The sequence below is a fragment of the Amblyomma mixtum genome, chromosome 7 (genome assembly GCF_055824585.1).
Source record: "Amblyomma mixtum isolate Tamu chromosome 7, ASM5582458v1, whole genome shotgun sequence".
NCBI classification, from domain to species: Eukaryota; Metazoa; Arthropoda; class Arachnida; order Ixodida; family Ixodidae; genus Amblyomma; species Amblyomma mixtum.
In genome coordinates this window covers 89,573,960-89,598,465 of record NC_143018.1, presented here as the reverse complement: position 1 = coordinate 89,598,465, position 24,506 = coordinate 89,573,960, and the positions used below count along the sequence as shown (strand labels likewise).

Genomic DNA, 24,506 nt, shown 5'->3' with positions numbered 1-24,506 from the left:
CCAGCTTTCGGCCGCTCCCGGCTACGCTTGCCTTCTCTTGGAATCCACTCCGTTACCCTTAAGGACCAGCGGTTATCTTGCCTTCGAATTACGTGCCCTGCCCAAGCCCATTTCTTCCTCTTGATTCCGACTAGGAAGAAATGGGCTTGGGCAGGGCATGCAATGCGAAGGCATTGGTTTAGAGGCTGTATTTTGTGTGGAACATTGTTCCGGGCTGTTGATTTGCTTATGTGACATAGTCAGGCTATTCTTTGGAATTCATTGGGAAAACTGCTTCAAGAGTAATGACTCTAACTGGCTCAGATAAGCACATGGAAACGCCGCACACATCGAAATACACGAAACCTTGTTCTTTAGACAAGACACATGTCATAGACACAACTCATCTTCCTGGTCATCGTTGTTCAACTAAGCAAATGTTTCCCATCTGCCGACTCAAAGCATATCTCTAAAATTAAGGCTCCAAGCCCTCCAAGAGCAAAGTGACAAGTTTGAGTTCAAAATGCACGTCATTCTATTTGTGTCTTGCGAAGTGTCATGCAACATGCCAACTTTTTTCTCCGTTTCATCAGGGAATACGCGGCTTCAATTAATTAGGCCTGAAACGTCTCCACCACTCCCGGCTCCCCTCCTTCTAAAAAAAAAAAGAAAATGTCCATACACTGACAGCACGCTTCTTGATAGAGTGGTCTGTTTCAAATGCCCTCAGCGCGACTCATATTCAGGAGTCGTAACGCTGTGTACACGTACACCTATACTATATGAAAACAAGGGGAAAACAGCGTTCTTTCTAAACTGTCACCCATCATTTCGAACACAACTGTCATTCTATAATGTTCCAGGGAATGGTGCAACATTCATTCATTTTAATTGCTTGATAGAAAAAACTTATAAGAGGGAAGCTGGAAGCAGCTGGAGTGGCTTTTTGTTTTACGCAATACGGTGTTGCATACATAGAGTACAATGATCTGGACGATAGACGGAGAATTAAACAAATACTCTCTTCAATACTGTTCATTTTTGTTCATTGTACTTCAAGGGCACAGTTCTCCAGTATAAGGTCACATGCACCGCTATGTAACCGAACACTACGGAACTGTGCTCCTGAAAAAAAGTTGTACCACCACGGTGGCTCAATGGTTAAGGCGCTCGTCTAAGGAGCGTCTAAGGAGCGTTTTGATGGAGGCGAAATTCTAGAGGCCCGTGTACTGTGCGATGTCAGTGCACGTTAAAGATCCCCAGGTGGTCGAAATTATTCCGGAGACCTCCACTACGGCACCTCTTTCTCTCTTTCATATTTCACTCCCTCTTTTATCCCTTCTCTTACGATGTGGTTCGGTTTGATTGATGGAGGGAGAAAACTTTATTGCTGATAAATTTCAAGTGTTCTTGACCCTTATGGGTCACTGGGCGCCGCGGTCGATCCTTGGTCAAGGATGCCGCACTTGACTGCTGCCATCGTGGCTCGGCGTACGAGAAATCGTTGCGCTTCCTCGTCCTCGCTGGCCAGCAAGTGCTCCCACTGCGGTGGTCTATTCTACGCGGTTCGGTTGCCCACCGAGATAACGTCATTTCCTTTCCTCAAAAACGAAAAACTAAAAAATGCTGTGAATTAAATGTAGAAATTTAAAGCCAGGGGGCGCTCCTGTTTTGCAAGCATTCTTTGCAAAAGTGGAAGTTAGGAAAAAGCGATTGGAGGATTGGTGGCTGAAAAGCAGAGATGTGGCATAAGGTTAGAATTTTAGGAAACCGCAGGTAAAGATGATGGCGAATCTTAATGAGAATTGCCAATACAGTAAACAAAAAATAATAAAGAAAGAAAAGCTGAGCATGGTGGCAATTGCCACCACCCCGTTTCAAAGGGGGTGCTCCTATCCATCCAACCATACGGTCACCGCGCGCGCGCCCAAGTGTAGCAGATACAACTATAGACGCGAGGCGATCCCGGGAAGACGTCGAAATCACATGTGCAGACGGCGAAATCACGTCGAAATCAACAGCGCCTCTTACGTAGAACCGGATAAAGCAGAAACACAATAAGGGATAGTGGGCCAGCACAAACCCCAGCTTTGGAGTTTTTGGGTAGAAGTAAATATGAAGACGTGGTTTTCCATGCAAATGAGCAAATGGGCGTTCTAACGAAAAACAGAAAGCAAGCGGCATCTGTTCTAGGTCTTCTTGTTTTGCCGTTCTAGTATTCAACGTTTCGGCGATCTGGTGCTCCGTCGTGATTGGACTGACAGCAACAGCATACACAGCCATGGTGAGTACGAGAAGAATAAACATTGAAAGAATTGCGCACCGGTGCTGATTAAGTCGTCGGAGACTATCTGGCGTGCCAAGCCGTCCACAGGTGAAAAAATGAACAGTTTTGAAGAGTCACCGTCTTTTAGCGTCCGGCACAGATACAAAAAATTTTAGTTTATTTCAAGATTTTGACTATATTTCATGTCAATTTATGCAGTCTACGCACGACTGTCATATGAGCGATTGTGTGATTTTTCACCCTACTTTTTCACAGCGTACTTAACGCATTACTTTTTATTTGCATTATTCCCATCGCTAAGAGCCAAAGAAGGAACCAAAGAACAAGAAAAAAAAGCAGAATGGGCGAGAAGAGAAACACAAGTTAACGGCATCCTAGCCGAACTCAAGAGAAAGAAATGGCCTTGGGCAGGGTACGCAATGTGAACGCGAGATAACTGATGCTCGTTAAGGGCGACGGGCTTGTTTCCAAGAGAAGGCAAGCGTAGCAGGGACCAGTAGAAAAGCAAGTGGGAGGATTAGGTTAGGAACTTTGAGAGGATAAGGTCAGCGCAGCTGGCATAGGAGAGGATTAATAGCGGGTATACCGGAGATGTCTTCATCCTGCAATGAGCATAGTTTCGCTGATGATGATTAAGGTGAGAGATGACTGCACTAATGGGTCTTCATTAGGGCCTAAGGTAATGCCGAAATGTTTTGTTATTTGCACATTCACGATGAGCACGCTATATTTCCCCAGAGAAAAGTCCATAAAGAACGTTTCCCGCAACAGCGCACACTCTACACATATTATTCTTTGCGTTTCACTGCTTACTGTGTTTGTCATATCGCACTGTCAAGTATTCACGATTTTATTCCACCAACTAACCCTACAAGAAGTGAATCAAAATGTGCTGTGCAAAACTTTAGTCGACAATGACTGTCTGGAGCAATGCGCTGAAAGACCTCATGTGATATGTTCTTGCTTCTCTCAAAATGGAGGGCGGCCTTCGCAGCGTCGTGTGGGCTGACTGCCTTCAGGGGCTCCTCACGCTCTGCGTGCCTGTCTTGATAATGGCCAAAGCCAGCTACGACGCCGGAGAGACCAGAGCACGGCCCTTCAGCGAATTGAACCCACACAAGTACTTCCTCAAGTATGTACCGTGTGCTCCCCCTATAGCTTCCGACTTTGTCTGGAATCCTGCCCTTGGCAGGAGTTACCACGCTGTCGCCCACATTCGACAGCTGTGCGAAGCTTTCTTATTTAAGTTTATTAATGTTGGGCTCCTGTGCCGCTGTCGTATAGCGCGCATGAGGACCTTAAGAACATTTGGTTTCAATACAGGAATGATTTCTAATACCTGCATGCAGCGTTTAACACGTTTTCGCATCCACACTTCTAGTTAACACTTATATTGTCCCCACAGCTCACCTCGACAACCATAACCAACAAACGTGTCTTTAAAAGTGCTCTCTTTATACTTTACCACTTATTATGTATAGCTATATGAGTGGCTGTCTGCGTTAGATGGTACAAGTTAAGTAAATTTTGAGGTGAAAACTTGGCAGGATAGTATTATGAAGAAGAAAAATTGCATAGACACAATAAAGAGCCCAGACTTTTGCCGGTATTCGGTGGGGAGGAACTTCGGCGGAAGTTATGCGTTATACTTTTCGCGTGTGTATGCAAACTGTTATCTTGTGTTACGGAGGTCGTTAAGTATAGAGCGAGGAGGCTGGTGCCTAGAGAGAGTGAGTTAGAAAGAGCGACATAGGGAGAAAAGGGAATAATGTTAAACGCACGCAGGCAACATTCGCTACACGATGTACACATGGGTAAACGATTGAATGGAGTGAAAGAGCATCAAGAGAATGGAGTTTAGGTGGTGCCTAAAAACGCGTAACGTTACAGGGCTTTCTTTTTTTTTTTTAGTGGGAGGGGGAGGGGGGTTATGGTTAATCTACGCAACCTGTGAGAATACTCAGAGGCGCGTGTGTGTTTCCGATGTCTGCAAGAGAACGAATGGCATTTTCCACTCTTTCATCTCCACTCTGAGCTCTTAAAGCAAGTCAGGCTCATGGGACTCTACCAACCCTACAGGAACCTACCTTCGTCACTTGTAATTTTGTAGTGTAGAGAAAAAATCTTTCCCTCACTCGACAAGGGCTTTACACAGCAAATATTCGCATACGTTCAGTGGTCGCAGGCATCATATGCAGTAGTGCGGCACCGCTTTGCCGCAGGCGACTGTAAACACGACCCTAGGATTCGAAGTTTGTCAATTATTAGTAGGCGTCTTTTCGTTTTTTGTTCATGCATAGTTATTGTGTTAGTAGATTTTCAGTGCATGTTTTCAGCCTGACTGACATCTGCACCGACATATGCAAAATAGGCTTAAGGATTAGCCGTGTCTTACTTGGTGCAGCAACAGTGGGAGCGGGTCGTGCTGCCGTTACTGCGGCTTATGCTGCTCATAAAATCTATGTTATGTTCAGTTCACTCGAAGGCGCTTGCAATGCGAAGTTCTGGCGGTTCGGCATGCCTAAGGAATCACATTTTCTCTTTTTCTTTAAGCGCTACTATCTCATTGTTTGCCTGCCTTCACTAGTTCTGTGTAGTGAATACACAAGAGGCCAAGTCGTCGCGAATGCGAAATTTTCGTGAACGCGTTCAAGTAGCCGTACTAACCTTTTGGTGATACCACGCTCGATCTGGTACTAAAAAGTGAAGCCGCGCTTTTCGGGTTGATGTCATCGATCTTCTCCTTTTGATGATTGCTTTCAGCTGTGAACGAGGCGCCACATTGCGCGTTTCGTACATTTCAGCACAGCTTTTGACCTTACGAAAGACGAAACCGTCTGGGCAGTTTTGATAGCGTCATCGCCGACCTTCTTTAACCGCATATGCCTGGACCAGGGCACTGCCCAGAGATACCTCGCTTCCAAGACCCTTGTACAGGCGAAATGGTGAGCGCGTATTTTTACCATTCGTTGATGTAATTAATGCTCTTTTCTACGATAGCTCTGACCGCCTAACGCTTAAGCGCTCTAGGTCTTAGTCCCAGTTTACGTGATAGATAGAATGTCATGAATTCAGTAAAAAGCTTGTTGCCAGTGCTTCACTCTCACACTGCAAATACAGCTGCTTGGAAAAGTGGCAACGACGGTCACAAACGTAGCCAAGCGCCTTAATTCTTGTCAAGGAATAAAATTCACGTCCCGGCGTACATGATGGTGTGTGTTTCGCGAACGGTACGGGCCGTGAACCTTATTTCTTTGAGGGTTGGAAGGTTATACGAATTCCAAAACTATTTACTGTCCCAGTCAATCTTCGTGAGCACTCATAGACTTGTGTTAGAACAAACTACTACTTGCCTTTGAGAATAAACGCTTAATCAAACTATGGCGGACTAGTAGTGGTGACATTGCGGTTTGAGCATCCGCCTCGCATACGGGAAGTGCGAGGTTCGATCCCCAGTGCTGCCGGGTACCCACAGGTGATACAATGAGTAAAAGCTTTCCAGTGTTCTGGTGCTCGGCTTCGTTAGGATGAAATGCTTCGGAAATTGGTCTTCGAGCCCACCTTGAGGGAAAGAAAAATATCTTGTGTCTTGGGGCTCTATAGCCCCAGATGCCCTTGCGGTATAACAAATCACAGTCATCACAGCACACGTCGGGTTAGCGGAGTGGTATTACCTTTGCCATTAAGGATGTATGCTGCCATTAAGTTAGATTTTTTTTCTCTAATGTACACGGACGCAACGTGTGCCTTGCAGGACCGTCACGATAGGCGCACTCTTGACCTGCGTGTTCTACGCCCTCCTGGCTGGTGCCGGGGCAGCCCTTACTTCCAGGTACCGAGGCTGCGATCCAATCCTTGCTGGGTCAATTCAGAGATTCGACCAGGTGAGACTTTGAGCTTCAGCGAACATCGTGGGCACCTGGTGTATGTGTCCGAATTAAACTGGTTCCTCCTCCTTTTCTCTGGTGGAAGCATGGAGAGAAAATTCACACCTTAGCATATGTTCAAAGCTGATATTTTTGCTTTTGTTACACCACTTAATGACACGTGAAAAATACATTGTTATGTAATCAAGATACCTAAAATTTGACACATTTCTTACGTTTAAGTGTTATGCAAGCGCCTAGGGTAAATGTAGCCTGATTTCGTTGACCAATATGTCATATTAATCTATGCATTGACAGCATTACCGCGACCGAAAATTTTGGTTGCTATTTAGTGATAGCAAGAGCTTTGCGCGTTCTGTTCGATCAAGTCCATGGCCGAAGGATGTATGGCGTATTGATAAGCTCAGAACGCCAAAACAGCCATGGCCACATCATCGTACGGACGCCGTCCCTACTGCTTTCTTTCGCTCTTAAAAGTCCGCACTTAAACACACACATGCCCAGTTTTTTAGGCGGCATGCCGATGTTAATGTGTAGTGGACGACATTTTGAACACTCCATGACGAAGAGTAAGGGTGTTTTTTGCCATCTAAGCGTGAGAGGAGCCCATCTCGCTGTCCTGCGGGCGCCCTAGGACGAGATAATCGTGAGGAACACGAAACACACGCTTAGCTCATTGCGAGCACGCGAACTCCTTTTCTCCATCACCCATGTACACAAGTGTAAGCTCATCTGAGCAGCGGTCCGACTTCGCTGGATCCTTGGCCAGTACGCCATATTGAGTAACATGCGCTACATTACCCACCTCACATCGAGGATAAAAACAGCACATCTAGCTGCATTGGGTGGGTTAGCGGGGCGTCGAGTTCACCCATACGGCGCGCCGTCAGAAATCGAGAACACGTTCAATACATGCGAACGGCCCACAGCCACCGACCACCTACGATGGTATTTCGCATGCAAAGTAAAGCCCTGCAAACAGACAATCACACGATATGGCCCACAAATGTTCTTTCACTGGCAAGAAGCAGAGTTTTTTTCAGTGGTATGCTCGTTATTGGGAGCTTTGACTGTGTAAAACATCGACCGTTCAAGCAGAACATCCTCAATGCAAGTTCTAGGCCAATTCGTGATCTTTGCGTTTCAATGACGAGAGAATACATTCGACTTTAATTTTTAAAAGATGTTTCGCTGATTTTCGTATTTCTGATAGGATTGTCACCGTAACATTATATGCAAACAACGCTGCAATGAGAGGAATGCTGATGTCTCCGGAGGTGAAAATGAGAAGGAAACAAACTAGGAGCAGCATTCGATTAATAAACGTTTATTATCAAGCTGTAGACTCTATCAATCTGTGCTCCTCCAAAAGAACAAAAAGATTATTCTCTATTCAACCACTGATAAAGATTAGTCACGGATGAAGCGCATTTTTTTTGTAGGACCAGTTCTCTGTCTTCTGTTTTAAGGTCAAACAATGGCCGTCCCTGGTCAATGGTTACAAGCCGTCTCTGCGTTTAACAGCACATGATTTCCGAAATAATTACTCCTGGAACAAAAATTCGTAAGAGCTTGCGTTCATCTCGAAGTGAGGTTTCAGCATTTTCGTGTAGCCCTTTTCAAAGCCGCCAAAAAATTCTGCTAACTCACACACTGCAAGATTATTAGTGGAATCAGGCGAATCCATGTAAGCTTCTCTGTCACTTGGTACTGGCTTGTATGCGGCCGCGCGGATTAAATTTTTGAGTGCGAAAAATAGCTGCCCCAAATATATAAGTGCGACTTTGATCTTTGGCTTTAAGTAATGTTCCTGAGACTTCTCCTACAAGGTCTTCTCATGTTTTTGTTTTTTGTGCGACTAATGTGTCTTCAGCATTGCGGGAGCAACAGTCACACATCCTGAAATAAGCTAGTTTCGAGCACACAGAACCTAGGGTGACCACTATTTCAAGGCACAGCCATCAGGCCTCACGAAATGTCTTCAACCCGAGGCGCTATGTTTTAGAAGCAAACACCTTGGGTAGCTCACAGGTAACACTGACCGCGCTCTATTCCAAGTCCTCAAAAATGTGCATACTACAAGAACAGCCAAGATTCCAGGCCTGGTTTTATGTGAGTATTATCTACTTTAAATTTTACCACATTTGTCAGCATGCGTTCACAAACCTGACGCAAAGAACAGGCAATCATTTTGCACAGGCCATCATCTCGCACAGGCCATCATCAGCACAGGTCATCCCGGCACTTTTTCTTGTGACAGCTCGTGCCCTTCTACGTTGTGCAAGACTTTCACGGCTTTCCTGGACTTTCCGGTACCTTGCTGGCTGGCGTTGTGAGCGCTTCAGTCAGGTAATTCTTGTTACCAACTGTTTCGTCGTTCTGAAATATCAAATCATGAATTTCGAAATTTAAATGCATCATCCCTTGCGGACCAACTATATCCTCGTTAAAAGGCAGTGCCCAGCCTTCGTTTTATTCTGGTGACCTCTGCGAAATGAAGCATAATCATGCGCAAAGAAACAAATACCCCTGTCACACGGGCGCTTTCGATCCTCATTGAGTCAATGCTCATCGAACTCAATGCAGATCGACGGTTGTCACACGGCCACTTTCAAGCGCAATCGAGCTCGATCCTGCTTGACTCGATGCCGGCCCCTCAAGAGTGCTTGAGGTTCCAAGCACAATCGAAAGCACTCTCGCTCGCACGAAGCTATGAAAATAAACGCTAGTTAACAAAACAAAACTACAACTGTTGTTATTGTAAATGATTAAAATGCAAGACAGAACAGTTTCAGGCACTATGCCTGTTATATGCAAACATATTTATAAATAATCTCGAGACCACGCTCCAAGCTTCGCCGTCAGTGTAAACAACAAAGATGGCGTCCTCGTGCTCGTCGACGCGCAAACTGTAGAGCGAGCGCAAGACAGCCGCTCTCATCGACTGCTGGCTAGACCGCCTAGATAATTTGCGGCGCCAGAAGAGAAACGCCGTAGTCTACGCAGAAATCGCGGAGGCGTTTCGAACCCTAGGCTCATACAAGCTTTCATAATAAGTAGAGTCAGCTACGCTACGCCGTACCTAAATCTCAAAGCAGCAGAGAGGAACAAGATCGACGCTCTCATAAGGAAGTGCGTTAAGAAAGCTCTAGGCCTGCCCATGTGCACATCCTCGGAAAAACTCCTATCACTGGGCATACATAACACGCTTACAGAGCTCGCAGAAGCAGTCCATACATCACAGCTAGAGAGACTCAGCATAACACATGCCGGAAGAGCCACACTAGCCAAAAGTCGGACTCAAAACAGATAGGGGAGCAAGACAGAGGGAGGATATCGACTTGGAGATTAGGAGCAATCTCAGGATTCCCCCCTTACCCAAGAACATGCACCCAGAAATAAACAAGGAAAGAAGACAAAAACGGGCACAGGTGATAGACCGCATCTACGGTGACAAGCCTGAGGAGGAGGTCGCCTACGTAGACGCAGCGGGTGATATACGTAGTCAGTACACGACCGTCGCGGTAGTGAATGGAGCGGGTATTCTCATTACGGCCGCAACCGTCCTAGGGACAAACACTGAGACGGCGGAGGAGGTCGCAATAGCACTAGCTTGCGTCGGTTCCAAAGCTAAATACGTCATAAGCGACAGCAAAGCTGCAGTCCAAAATTTTAGTAGAGGGAGAGTCTCTCCCATCGCTGCCAAAATTTTAAGACAAGCGACACTGAATAGAACAATCAATATAATCTGTCCGAGGCAACTAGGCGGTCCACGAGGTGGCTCGAGATCTCTACCACCGAGCTGCACACGACGGTCCACCGCTCGCAGATCACGGGAGAGAAGGGCGACTAATTTCCTGTCAGGAAGTTACAGAACATTATAGACAACATCGCAGGTACTTTCCCCCGCCTAGCATAACACTCAACAATCAACAGGCGGTGGCGTGGAGGCGTCTACAAACAGATGTCTACCCACACCCAATTCTATGCAAACATAATTCCTGAAATAGAAGACGATAAATGCGAGAAGTGTGGAGCGAGAGGGTCCCTCGACCACATAATATGGGAGTGTAGCCAATCCCCAGGCAGGGCAAAGAACATTAATAGTAGAGACGCCTGGGAGACCTTGCTCCGGAGCTCGGACCCTGAGCTCCAGCTCACCGCCGTCCGACTGGCTGAAGAGGCCGCCGGGATACAAGAGATCCCGGCCAGCATCTGACGCGACTACCCCATGCGGCCGGATCTCTCCTGATCCTCCTCCCTCAACTGAGGGTATGGGACAGGGGAGGTCTGGGTGAGGTAGTCTCATTCTGTTGGACAATAAATGTTTTTCACTCACTCACTCGAACCCTCGGGTTCCATCGCACAACAGCAGATACAGAGGTGCTCCGCCTGTCTGGCTACGGATTTGGATGCCGCTGCCCCCGACTGCACAGTGTTGCCGGACATCACCTTGTTATGGCTGTTGGAGGAACATTTTTTTATTTATTTATTTGGAAATACTGCAGAGTCGGCTGACTCCAAGCAGGAGTGGACACAAAAAAATACAATTACAAGAATCAAGAATACAAGAATACAAGAATACAAGAAACAATACAAGAATACAAGTACAACTTCACCCCAGCATTTTTAGGTTTTTAATGAACTCTTGCGCACTGGGATTGTCGACAATATTCTTAGGTAATTTATTCCAAGCGCGTATGGTTCTCGCCACCTAACACACATGCGGGAAACTTCTCAAGGAGCATTGAAAATGCCCGTGTAGCACCGGATGTTTCAAGCGTGCTCGAAAATCTCGATGCAGATCGAGTTCAATGAGCATTGAAAGTGCCCGTGTGACAGGGGTAAAAGACACCGATGCTTTGAATGTTTTAGTTTTCCTCCAGAGCCGCATAGACACGCCGCTGGGGTTTATTGGCTGGGCCACTCAGGTGCTTTCCCAAGGATGCGCTGGTGTGGCACCGTTCGCGGCGGCTGCGTTGGGATGGAGGCGAACTGTTAGGCGCCCGTCCTCCGTGCGTACTCAGTGCACATTAATAAACACCAGGTTTTATAAACTCCTGCTCTATAGCACCCTTGGAACCCTTTGTGCCGCCTTAGGTCGTTAAACCACCTCTACCTTGAATCCGTGGGGCTGCGTAAGCTGCCTTGGAGACCTACCACGCGTAAATTACGATTCTGTTCACACTGAAATCTTATTGCACATGTTAGCCGCCGCTGTGGTCCAGTGTTTATGGTGCTCCGCTGCTGCTCGAAAGACACGGGCTCGATCCCGGCTGCGGCGACCCCGTTTCGATGAAGGCAAAATGCTACAGCTCGGTGTGTACTCTGCGATGTCTGTGAACGTTAAAGAGTCCCAGGTGGCCGAAATCATTGGCAGCCTTCCACTACAGTGTCCCTTATAACCTAAGCTGCTTTGGGACGTTAAACCGCACAAAACCTAACCATTTCAAGCGTTATCTCTTATTCATACTGTTTTTTTTTTATTTCATGTTCAGCACAGTATCTTCGATGGTGAACTCTCAGGCAGCCGTGTGGTACTTCGACGTCGTGACGCCATTCTTCACAGTTGCTGGCGACCGTGGGGATTGCACCATAAAGACGATAGGTGATGTGCTTCAACTCAATCCGCCACGTTTGCAGTACTAATTAACACTGGCTTCTTCTAATGAACAGCCTTCGCAGTTGGGGGCATGATGATGGCTCTCAGCGTGCTGATTCCGTACCTAGGGTCAGTCATGTCGGTAAGTGCATCAAATTCTTTTTTTTCTCACCCGTGTTATACTGTCATGTGTGTTATTTTCCACTTAACGTCATCTTCAACCAGCGGGTAGCCAATCGCCGGCAAAGAGGAAGAGGCTCGGTGGGAAATCGCTCGTGAGCCCGGCCGCGACCGCTTGGACTGTCCCTGGCGCCTGCTCTCCTGTGGTCTCTAGCGTCCCCACGACCCGCGTCGTTTGAACGACCCGTGACAATACAATCCCCGTCCTAACAACCCGTAGGACTCGAATGAATGCAGGTCTCCAGCTTTCTAAAGAGGCAGTAACGATTCTGCTATAAAATCGACGCCTAAACGAGGAAATACATCGATATGAGTAGAGTCGGAACCAAAGGTAAAGAGGGCAAATCGCTTGCCTATAACACGTTCTGGTCGTGTTTCGGGCTGAACACGCGATATCTAGCGATAATATTTGGTTAAAAATGATATGGGTGTAAGCATGTCCAGATAAACTCGTAGGATTTCATCGTCATTTTTTGCCTTCCTGGTGGCAGCGGCTTTGGGAGCGGCGGAACACACAGTTCGGCTGTTCTAGACGCGTTTTGCCCTCTGTACAGTGACTGAACGTGATTGCAGCTTAATATAGAAGCATTCGGTACAACCAAGCACACGTTGCGTGCTCAAGTGTGGTAATTATCAAGGCTGGATGATTTCACAAGTTGTCCACACCAAGGCAATCCTTCACCAGGGTTAACGCTACATCCCACACGTTGGACTTACCATTCCTCTCCATTGACGGTAGTAGGCTCCCGGCACCTCCTTGGGACATATCCACCGCGACTTTGTATGGGCTTTCGGGGGTCCATACGCGAAGCTGAACTTTCCTACACACTATCAATTTCGGACCAACGGTCCAAGGACCTTTGCCGTCGCGACGTTATTAAATAAATATAAGATCCCACCTTATATTACCTCCAAGTGCCACCCACTCTTTATTTAAGCTCACAAGCCCTCCAGCCGATGTCACTCCGTAGTATATTGTTTTAATACATCTTCTTGAACCATCGCACTGTACAATTCTGAACGATCGTTTTACTCACTCCGTCTGACATGCGTTAGAGGTTACGATATAGCAACAGGAGAGCTGAATCTCACAGGTCACTAAAAATGCGAGTGCCCAAGTTATCCGCCCCAGGCTATCTACCATCGGTGCTTGGTACCATGCTAAGCATATCAGTTCCAACCGATGCAGCCAGGTCGCACGCTCAATCATTTCGACAGCCGATGCCCAACTCCGTTCACTTCTGTCCAAACTGCACTTCTTAGTAAGGCAGTGAGTTGATTATTCGCCGTTCTAACAATAAAAATAAGGCGGTTAAAACGCCTTAACTTCCGCACATTCTGTCAAAATGGCAACATGGATGCGTAATTTTACAGTGGGCCACACTTTTATTTCACTACCCGCTGGTTTGTGATTTTTTAATATGGGGCTGCCTTTTATTTGGTTCACCTTATAATTGGTTCATGGGTACAACATGGCGTACATTAACGTTCGCGCTTGAAGCTAACTGCACTCTTCAAGAGAGGGCCACCCGAAGACATTGGCTCGGGAAAGCTCTTGCTCGAAGCCACTAGACGTAGAGAATTTCTGAACTCATTTAAAATTTAAGTTTAAATTGTTTTTTTGGAAAAGAAAATGGGGCAGTATTTGTCTCACATATCTCTTTGGACTCCTGAACCACGGCGTAAGGAAAGGGAGAGAGGTGGGAGTGAGAGAAGAAAGGAAGGAAGAGGTGCCGTAGTGGAGGTCTCCGGAATAATTTCGACCACCTGAGGATCTTTAACGTGCATTGACATCGCACAGCACACGGGCGGTAGTAGCGCCTCGCCTCCATCGATGCGCTGCCGCCGCGGTCTCCTTCGAGCCCGGGTACTCCGGCTCAGTAGCCGAGCGCCCTGACCACTGAGCCACAGCGGCGTGTGAACTCAGTTGGGCAGTATAATTTCTGCCCAACTGTGCACTCAAAATCTATTATTCAACTGCCCGTGCTTGCGCTTTATTTACACTGTAGAAGAAGGACGTCGAGGACGGCGTCGAGGTCGGCAAGGAAGCGAGGCGATCTAAAGAACACGATCTGCGCGATGGCAATCCCACAACTGTTTCTTCTTCGTCGGCATCCAGCGAAGAGGTCCATTTTCTTCTCCACAATGCCCACCAGAGAAAAAGGAGCCATCCTGGCGACTTAAAAGGACGCAGATACAATGGGGTCGTAGAACGGCTTAAGGCGCAGCACATGTACAGTTTCACGGCCACGGCGCTGAAAATCAGAAGGTGGCGTAAGACGCTCAACGATGTAATTTACTGGCGAAGTGCACTCGACGACACGGTAGGGCCCATGGTACTTGGAGAGCAGTTTTGTTGAGAGGCCGGGGCTGCCGGATGGAACCCATAGCCACACGAGTGAGCCTGGCTCGAAGTGTAGTGCATTCGTCTGACTGGTGTCATGGTGATTTTTTTGGCGCCATGAAGAGTCAGTCGTGAACGACCGGGCAATCTGGCGGCATTCTTCGGCGTGCTGTTCAGCTTCGGCAGCTGTGGCCCATTCAGATGCGTCAGGGTTGTAGGGGAGCACAGTATCAAGGGGAGCAGATGGATGCCGACCGTAAAGCAAAAAAAAATGGAGAGAAACCCGTGCTGGATTACGTAGCAGTGTTGTATGCATAGGCGATATAAGGAAGGACAATGTCCCAGTTGGTGTGATCGGATCCAACATACTTCGCGAACATGTCACCGAGGGTGCGATTAAATCGTTCAACAAGACCGTTTGTTTGCGGGTGGTAGGCGGTGCAAGTGCGGTGAATGATTTTGCACTGAGCGATCAGGGCTTGAACGACGTCAGATAAGAAAGCACGGCCTCTATCGCTGATCAATTCGCGAGGAGCACCGCGACGGAGAATGAAGTTCGTCAATAAGAAACCGGCCACATCACGGGCTGCTGCAGCTGGGACCGCGGCGGTTTCGGCATATCTCGTCAGATGGTCGAACGCGACAATGACCCAGCGATTGCCGGCAGCTGCATACGGAAGAGGGCCGTAGAGGTCAATGCCAATGCGGTCGAAGAGATGCAGTGGACGTATGCGAGGCTGTAACTCACCAGCCGAACGGTGAGAAGCAGGTTTGCGGCGTTGACAAGCCAGACACGATCGAACGTACCAAAGAACGTCCTCAGCCATGGTCCACGTGAGGTCAACGCCAAACAGCCATGGCGGCGACAGCTTGCGGAACACTGACGAGACGGCAAAGCCGGTCCTCCCCGACCAGGACGCTATTACTGAACAGGTTTATTCGCTCAAGCTCTGCGAAAAGTCTGACGAGACATTAGAAGGCAGTAGCAGCATCGAAAGCAATCTCCCCAAGCTGCAAAACAAACGCAGGCAGAATCTCTAGGAAGCTCGTAGAATCCAGGAACTCATGGACGTGGTCGAAGTCCTCCCGGACCCGGACGTCGACGAGGAACAAAACAAAGGCCCCCCGCAGAACTTGGGGTTCATGTACAAGCTCCGAGAAGTTTCTACCGGATACATCTGGATGGTGTGTTGTCCAAAGGTGCAGCCAACTTCTGCTCTTACACGTTCGGCCTGGTGATTGTAGACTACGCGCATGGGAATGGAGTGCTGGGCCAAAAGGCTCCTCTGCTGCCCATGCTGTTCTCCTTGGGCTGCCTCACTGCGACGCTGCTCACGGGACCAGCCGTGGACCGCAGCTGGGTCTCCAAGTACTCGGCGATGCTGCTCAGCTGCATTGTCCAGGCAGCCGCCCTGCTGTCCGCGAGCGTGTGGAGCACCTTCCTGGTGCTGGCGGTCTGCTCCTTGTTTGGCAGCGTCGGACGCGGAGTTCGCTGCTTTCTCTTCCTGGTGCTCATTTCTGACCGCTGTTCGCTGAACGAACTGCCCGCTGCCCTCTCCATCATGAACGCGGCCTGCAGCGCGGCACTGTTCCTGAGGACGCCGGTCATTGTGTTCATGCATGACTACAGCGGGTCGTACGCAATGCTGCTGATGAGTCTGGCTGGCGTCAACTTCGTCCAGCGAAGGGTCCATCTTCTTCTTCACAACACATTAAATAGCCAAGTTGTTCACCTTGGCCGATATCTCCAACTCCTCCAACCAGAAATCTTTAACTTCGTCCCTGCTTTTGAACTTTGCGCCATTCAGCACACGGCACCACGTCTGCCCTTGAGGTGTGTAGATATCAGCTGAACAAGTCATTAAAACCTTTAATTCAGTGGCTATAATTTTTCTAGAGCTGCGCGCAGCCATTGCTAACCTTGTCGTGGGAGACGTACTTCTACAGCGGCGAAAGAGAAGACTACTCTATACGGCAGTGCTCGGTGAAAACTCTTTTTCGAGCCTTGCAATGCAATGTTCCTCGTAACCGACCTCTATACTTTCGCCGTAAATGCCTAAATATTTAGGAGTGTTCGTGCCCCTCTGTCACCCTGCCGCAGATGTTCATGGCCGTTAATGCTGCCATCACCGGCCCATTTGTGGGGCTTCTTGTACTGGGCCTCACTGTCCCGTTCGTCAACACCAAGGTAAGTCTGCTGGTGATATGCGGAAGGGACGAAACGAAAAGAGCTTCACTCAAAGACACGTTTTCAGACGGCCTCCACAAACCACCTCCTCATTTTTGGTCGCTCTATACAATGGAAAGTGCTGAAATAATAAACAAAAATTCTGGAAAATACCAAAAGCGTAGTGACTGCGATGTTCCTGCGAAACATATCTGCGCCGCCGAAAGGGTCTAAAAATGTGCTAAGCCAAACCTGACCGTTTTACCGGTGGGCACATTACAAGGCCCAGCACTCCCGTTGCGCCGTCGGCAGACGCGGATGCTATTTACTTGTCAGCAGTGACCAAGAGAGAGGAGTTGGCTACCACCACCCGTGCTGGCTACAAGGAAGAAAAAAACGCAGGAACTTCTCTTATAAAATTGATGAAACAGAATTAAAATCGGTGGATGAATATCAATACCTTGGTGTTTTACAACTGACTTCCGACTTAAATTGGAGGAAGCAGGTCTCTTACATAGCAAGTAAAGCTCTTACCGCCCTTCTCTCCTTGAAAAGATCTATCCTGTCTCCATCCCCTACTACTAAGTTACTGGCTTACACATCCTTGATTTGTTCTATACTTGAACGCAGCATTATCTGCTGGTTCTCTTACACAAAACAACTAATCACGAAACTAGAGGTTGGTTAGTTTATGGGGTTTAACGTCCCAAAGCGACTAAGGCTATGAGAGACGCCGTAGAGGAGGTCTCCGGAAATTTCGACCACCTGGGGTTCTTTTACGTACACGAAACTACAGGATGTCCAGAGGTGGGCAGTTCGATTGATCTATAATAAGTATAGAAGAACCGATCTGCTTAATCAAGCTTGCCTTCCCACTAACAGTAGTCGAGCCCGTTTCTTACGCCTGAAGGAGTGCGAATAAGAAGAGAGGTGAGTGGCGCTGTGCCGAGCGCCCTCGGTGCACATCGACACAAACTAGTACTTACGCCAAGCGCCGCTCTACTGATGACACGCTTTCTCCTTACTGGAGGCTCTAGCTTCCAGTGACTCAAGATTCGGGGCGTCCTGTATGCTCAGCGGAGCGAAATAGTGCTAGCAGCGTTCGTTGCAGGGCGCTACGATCGGTCGCACCACGAGTGACATCATGGAAAAAAGGGATATTTTTTAAGGCTAAGACAAAATGAAAGGGGCTAAGAGTGGCGCATACGTGAGCTCGACTCTTGCAGTGTGCCGTGGATGATCGCGGCCTTTGAAAGTCTCTTGATGAAGCTGCGAAACGTTACGCCAGAGCCTAGGTTCGACGGAAAACGTCATCTGTGTGAACGTGGCCTTTTGATGAGTGTCATGTTTGCCACAGAGCTGACGCTCTTGAAATTATGTCAGCCCTGGTCAGGTCCTTCAGATGGAATTGTGGATTGAGGGATACGTAGCGTACTATCGATGATAGACCCTCCCTTGGATTGTAACCCAGATTGGCTTGTAATCCAGATTGCTTTAAAGTCAACGATTCCAAGAAGTGGGAATGCAACTGGCTCTTCACATACGATACCTAAGGGAAATTATGGGAAATATTCCATAGTTTCCCTACGGCAAATTAGAGACCGCACCTAAAACTGTATGAGATTGCTAAAAGGGTACAGAATTGTTATGACGTGTAAGTATGCCTTTAACAGCTGTGCTCGCGTATTGTTCGAAGTTTTCTGTCCAATCGTCTTTGATGCGGAGTGTTTTGTGCTCCGACGGCGCTCTGGAGAGTGTTCCGCTCGTGGTCGTTTCTTCGTCTGCGAGGGAGTAGTACTCAAGGACACAGCGTGCGATGCCGTACAGCTATTAACCTAATAGTTCTGAAAAATAGTTGTCATATCGACTCCTATGGCAAATAGGGCCAAATTACCAAAGCCGCCGTGTCGGCAGCCTGTAAGGAGCGTTTATCGGCATCCCATGAGTGAATGCTATCCTGCTCTTTTTAATGGTCGTTGGACTTATTTAGTACCTGGGAGCACTGGTCACACACTTTGGTGGTATTATTGCTTGTATCTTTTGATGCTTTAGTGGGCTATTCTGCGACGTATAAACTCACGGCCTCTTAAGGGAGCAAACGTTTTTCTTGCCTTGAATAAATAATGTATATCCTCCTTGAGAGGCATGTTCATGTAGAGTGCAGCGATGGAACTGATTTTGAGCCCGTCATTATGATTAAAAAAATGACAGTGATAGGATGACAGCATTGATGTAGTGCCACCGAAAATCAATCTTCAATATGGAAAGCCTCCCTCTTTGCAATACAACTTGCACAAAGCATGCCGATGTCGCTTTGACATTCTAAACAAGTATCTTTGGACCGTCTTCAAAAACTAGTTTTCTCAAAGTCAAATTTGTGCACAAGGTCCAGCAATATTACAGAAAAACTGTATGTTAGGGAGTTAACATAAACCTTAAAAGCCTCAACTATTGTAACGTGGCGGCCAGCCGAAGAATGAGGCGTGGTGAACAATGAACGAGAGATGATTTAATGGCCGCTGGCCTAGCGCGAGCGCTCCGTCCCGCGCCACTGCCAGCTTCGTCTTCGTCACACTATCAGCAACAAGACCGTTGAAACGTATCGCATGCTTTCAATGTCGAAGCAGTCAAACACGCGAGGGCTTTAAATGCGTAACCTGCCCGCACATTTCTTCAAGTCCAGAGGGTGATACGCTGCAAACTTCTTTCCGTTCCGCATTAAGAGCGTTCAACTGTTCCGCAGGGTGCCGGCGTCGTGACGCTTCTCATGGTGACCTACCAGCTTGCTCACATGTTCGTCAGGGTGAACGCCGGTGTCGCAGAAGAGCGAATGCCTGTCAGCTTGGACTACTGTCCAGAAAACATTACAGAGTTAGCGGCGGGAAACATGAGTGTCACCGTCAGCGTTCACACGGAAAGGTACTGTACTCGATTCCGCTACCCGCGTGAAGCATGGGGAATCGTTTACCCACAGTTTTTTGAATTAGAGACGAAAAAATGGTTTCATTTGAGAGCGCTCATCAATTTCGATAAACCTAGGAAAATTTATCATTCTGTCATAAATGTGTCGTCGGCAGTGTTGAAGTCTTTATTATTCTTAGTGGAGTGACCAAATATTGTAGTTCTCGAATAGAGGACAATTAGTCTGCGTAATTTTGCTTAATTTGAAAGTTGAGCGAAGGCTTCTAAAGAAATAAAAGATATCGGGTAGATAAGTGAGTTAATGCATACCGTTTTCTTAAGTTGGCCGTGGCAGTGTTGAGGCGTTCATTATTTTTAATAATACGTGATTGATAAAATATTGTAGTTCTCAATGAATGGCCAATCAGACCCCGTAATTCTGCTTAATTTCAAAGTTTAGCGAAGGTGTCTAAAGAGATATAAAATAATGAGTAGATAAGGGAGCTAACGCAACGATTTGCATAAGTTGGATGTGGGATATCTGAATGCTGAAATTCAGTTTACTTGTTCCTTCATGGTTCACACACAAAGAGCAAGTTAGTGGAAGTCCATTCATGCAGTAATGAAGCATGCAACACCTGCAGGAAACGCGAGAAATGTAATAAAACGCTCACACGATATTTGATGCGAAGGGTTGACTCTGAGTAGAGGTGCAACAGAACTCCAGATGCCGAATTTCCTGTAAAAGTTTGCTTACTTAGCATATTTATTATTTTCTTGAGCAAGTTCGCGCCGCGCGTTCTTTGCCCATGTTGTGCAAGAGAAGCTCTGCGATCAAGCAATAATTCTATTGTTTACGTGTGTTTCACAGATCGCCTGGCGTGTTTCCTGTTTTCCGTCTGTCCTCACACTGGAGTAGCTTCTTTAGCACATCGGCTACATACTTTGGAGGACTCGCAGTCAGCCTTCTGTTAGGTACTCTTCTTCATCATATGTAGGCAATTTGTGCACCCTGCATTACAGTTTTGCTAGAGCTCTGGCGTGCTCGCTTGGGTTATTCAACTGGCCATTCCATGGAGCGCTTCCCTGCCATGCACAAAAAGGACATCCGATGTGTCTCAAGTTCTAAATGTCTCATTGCGTCACAGATGTAACTGAATTTCCGAGGAGAAAATTTCAACTCATAAAACATCACAAAATAAAACTTGCCTTCTCTTTGCTGGAAACAAATACTCAAAGGCTACAGAAACTTCCCAACATGCAACAGGGAACCTCTTCGTTAGATCAGTGAATTGAAGATAGTGTACAGAACTGCCAAAAGATTTTCAAAATAAATGCGACTTAACGGCAGTATTTATGGAGTATTACTCTTCTTAGTTACGCTGTGTTAAGCAAGCTGCGGCGACAAGCGCCATCTAGCTGTGCTTCCAATCGCTAAAGCTTGCTTTGTAGAGGGGTTATTATGGTTACGCTTGTGGAATCCCACACCACTGCCTTGAAAAGTAAAAATTACGAGGAACTTTAGCGGCTAAAGTGGTGAAAGGCGAAAGCCTGAGTGCTGGATTCTGCTACGCGATTGTTCACTTCCAATTCTATTGGTGCATCACTTAACTGCCAATTAATGACGCTTAATCTTTGCCTTTAGTAGTGGAACGCGACAGCGTGTTGTAGCGCTGCCAGGGAGTCCACGGAACGCCACCACCTGTTCGGCGCGATGCCTTGCCCTTTGAACGCAAAGCTTTTTGAGGAAAGCAAATGGCGCAGTAATTCTCTGTGGAAGTGAAAGAAGAAAGAGAGAGAGGGGCCATAATGAAGGAACTGAAAATTGTATTTGAGGAAAGGAAATTGCGCAGTAACTGTCTCACTTATTTCGGTGGACACCCGTCAAAATTCGCGCGCAGTGACGTCACGACCATTTCGACCAATCTGAAACGCGGAAAAATTTGCTAAAACGTCTTGGTCACGGCAGTATGAGCCATTAAAGGCTTTCGCCTTAAAATGGGCGTCATTGTCGGTACATTACGAGTCCGTCTTTACGTCATCTTTAGGTTTTATAAGAGCGATATTTATAATGTTCCCAATAGCTGCCCCCTCTCTTCTCTCCTTTTGACCCTGAAATAATTTATTTGTATAAAAAAATGCGATTAAATGTGTGCTGACGCGCACGATCTGCGCTAGCTGTTAGATTTTCTTTCAGTACTGCGGCCATCCATGAATGTGTGACGATTTTATTTTGATTTTGACTGAGTTGAACGAGCGCGTTAAGCACGGTGTGGGAAATGTCTTGGCATATACTTGATCATGTGGTCGTACAGCTCATTTGTGGGCAGAATACCGACAGCACCCGTCCCCTATTGAACAGTCCGCGCGTTGGCGGGTGTGGTCTCCCGCGTACGTACGGTGTTCACAGCATGACGCTATGCCTCGGCTGCATCTATGGCCCTCGCGGAACGCATCAAATGTTCCACGTCATTCGCTGGCTGCTTTGTCGGAACGGTGGCTTATATTTTGCAAGCGCGCAAGATGCCGTGCCAACTGGTCATTCAAGAACGTTTTGTTTAGTGCCACCTCAGAGCGCTGGTTCTCACGAAGACGAAGTTAGTGCATGGCGTGGTGCACAGACTGTTCGCATATATCCGCCAAAAGCTGCTAATCCTGTGAGCACAGTCGCCTAAGTCCTATAGTCTATTGTTATGCAGTCTGTTACCGCTACCCCCATATGAGTCTCTAGCGAATAGAACAGTGTATGCGAGTGAGCGACCTACAAACACTGCACGTAGATTTGTGGCAGCATCGAAGTGGTCGAAGCTATCAGACCACCTGCTCGATAAATCCAAGTGGCGCCAAAATTAGAAATTTTGGCGCCAGACTAGACTTGCTAGATTTGCTAATAGGTGCGAAACGTTTCTTTACCACGAGCTGTAGAAAGAAAAGTTTGTAATTGTACCCCATCCCGTTTCTGCAGAAATATTTGAGCGGATGTGAAATGAACGAGGGTTTTAAAATGTTATAACGGTTTGACACTCCATTAGTGTTTCAATTCTCCGCTGCGTGAAATATACGGATGAAAATATAGGCCCAACTACGAAAATCTCGACAAACGATTTAAGTTTTCGCTGTGGCTTGACGCGCTGAAGAGTTGTCAACATGCAAAAGTGCCGCTGGATGTTTCATTCTTTAATGGATATAATTTATGTTTTGCTGCTGTCAGAGCTTGTCGGTTCGAATGCGGGGACCTTTTCATCAGTCCGATATTCTAATAGTAAAGGTAGACCATAAGTATCGACATGTGCTCACAGCATCTCACCACTCATTTTATTTTTCTCACAATTACATGTGAAAATATCTATATTCACTTAAGCCACACCTTTGTGCTTGTTGTCTATGTATGGCTCTAGTTGGCGCTAGTAGTAATTTCCAAGAAAGCAAACCTTGAACAAGTTAAGAGCCAAGTAGAGCTTAAGAACAGCAGGGTGTTTCTCTTGGAATGATACAATTGTCTGAGTGCTTACCTAATCGACTGTATTAAGCACATATACAGTCATGAAACTTCCGTCATTCACTTTCATGCTATACGAGGCAAGTTCGAGACAAATTTCACACCTGCACTAATAAATTCGATTTCAAAATTCCGTCTCATTGCTTTATTCAGGCAGCAGTGACATTTCGGCCGGTGGCAAGCAGAACCTGACGAGTGGTCTTCTTATGCCACTGTGGCGAAAATTTGGATGGATGCCGCCTCCAAATGACAAGGAGGTAAGGGGCAAAATGGATATGTGGCTCCAGGCAGGAGGAATCCCTTTAAAATGAGGTTGCTTAGCTAAGCAAAAACACTGTAGCTGAGTCTTTTTTCGCCCCGCCGCGGTGGCTTAGTGGTTACGGCGCTCGGCTACTGACCCTAAAGGCGCGGGTTCGATCCCGGCCGCGGCGGCCGAATTTCTTTGGAAGCGAAATTCTAGAGGCCAGTGTACTGTGCGATGTCAGTGCACATTAAAGAACCCCAGGTGGTCGAAATTTCCGGAGCCCTTCACTACGGCGTCCCTCATAGCCTGAGTCTCTTTGTGACGTTAAATTCTAATAAACCAAACCACGCTTTCGCTGTCTCTCATTGAAAATGGGTGGCAAAGAAGGAAATGATGCCAAAGAGCTCGAGGAACCATGAAGACAGGTGGAAGCATTTTAACCTGACATGCGAGCAGAGTTGGGAGAAGTAAAATACAATGTAAAACATCGCTCTGCTGATACGTGGGGTCGATTGTGTGGATTGAGAGAGGAGTTCCTATCCTAACGGATGAGATTAAAGAGCTTGTAAGTGAAAACTCTAACCTGAAGGCCGAAAATGAAAAGTTAACATGGAAAGAAGCAGAGCTGCAAATGTTATAGGAAGAATTACCTAGAACTGGAGTCTCTGCAAGAAGACCATGCCCGGAAAATTCTTCAGAAAGTTGTTAAAGCTATTGGTAAAAGCATTCAGCAACGTGCTTTAACACGTGTTATTTGGTCCCGGCGCCAAAGGATTATGTACACAACATTGTCGTTCGCTCGAGCAGTGAAAAGAAGCGTGATGAGTTGCTCGCCAAAGCTAGAAGAAAAAGGTCGACGTGCAAAGAACTTGTTATTATTTTTAAATATTCTGTACATGTCATTTAACTACTGACATCAAAGACTACAAGGAACTGCTCGCAGTTTCGCGTCAAAACAAGTCGAACATGAGCAGGCAGTTCATTTGAAAATCAAATAGGCCGGAGCTTGCAAGAAAGAGTGAACGTTCACCGATACCTCACATAGCTTCGCAAAAGGATTTCTCTCAAATGAAACGTGTGATCTAATAGGCCTGATAGAGCTTACTCACTGCTTGGAAAACCTTTTTAATGGGACATATGATTCGCACAGTGACACTTATGACGACATAACACATCTGAACAAAGAAATTTCAGGCTTAAAACATTTTCGACAATTTATATTAGTGCGAGGAGAAAAGTAGCAAAGAGATTGAAATAAGTGACCTGGAGCGTCAATAAAAAATGCGTTATCTTTCGCAGACACAGGTGATTTCCAAGCTCTCCGATTCTTCCTTTAGTGGTTAAGCTCACAGCCCTTAACTAGGACAAACCAAAGGTGCAGCTTTGTTTTAAAAGGAAAGGCTACGTTTTGGCGTA

The 24,506-nt window shown here is 46.9% G+C and overlaps 1 protein-coding gene and 1 pseudogene across 1 annotated transcript in view; both read left to right on the top strand.

Annotated features, from left to right (window-relative positions):
* Nucleotides 1-20,345, top strand: part of LOC149336790 (sodium-coupled monocarboxylate transporter 1-like) — a 52,348-nt gene extending 32,003 nt beyond the window's left edge. The window contains exons 4-13 of the mRNA XM_089554234.1: nucleotides 2,196-2,263; nucleotides 3,247-3,398; nucleotides 5,071-5,211; nucleotides 6,021-6,150; nucleotides 8,414-8,502; nucleotides 11,652-11,761; nucleotides 11,830-11,897; nucleotides 16,381-16,467; nucleotides 19,190-19,365; nucleotides 20,219-20,345. Of these exons, the coding sequence (XP_089410360.1) occupies nucleotides 2,196-2,263; nucleotides 3,247-3,398; nucleotides 5,071-5,211; nucleotides 6,021-6,150; nucleotides 8,414-8,502; nucleotides 11,652-11,761; nucleotides 11,830-11,897; nucleotides 16,381-16,467; nucleotides 19,190-19,365; nucleotides 20,219-20,345 (1,148 nt within the window). The remainder of the gene's footprint in view (nucleotides 1-2,195; nucleotides 2,264-3,246; nucleotides 3,399-5,070; nucleotides 5,212-6,020; nucleotides 6,151-8,413; nucleotides 8,503-11,651; nucleotides 11,762-11,829; nucleotides 11,898-16,380; nucleotides 16,468-19,189; nucleotides 19,366-20,218) is intronic.
* Nucleotides 15,105-16,132, top strand: LOC149336791 (uncharacterized; annotated as a pseudogene).
* Nucleotides 20,346-24,506: the final 4,161 nt, after the last annotated feature.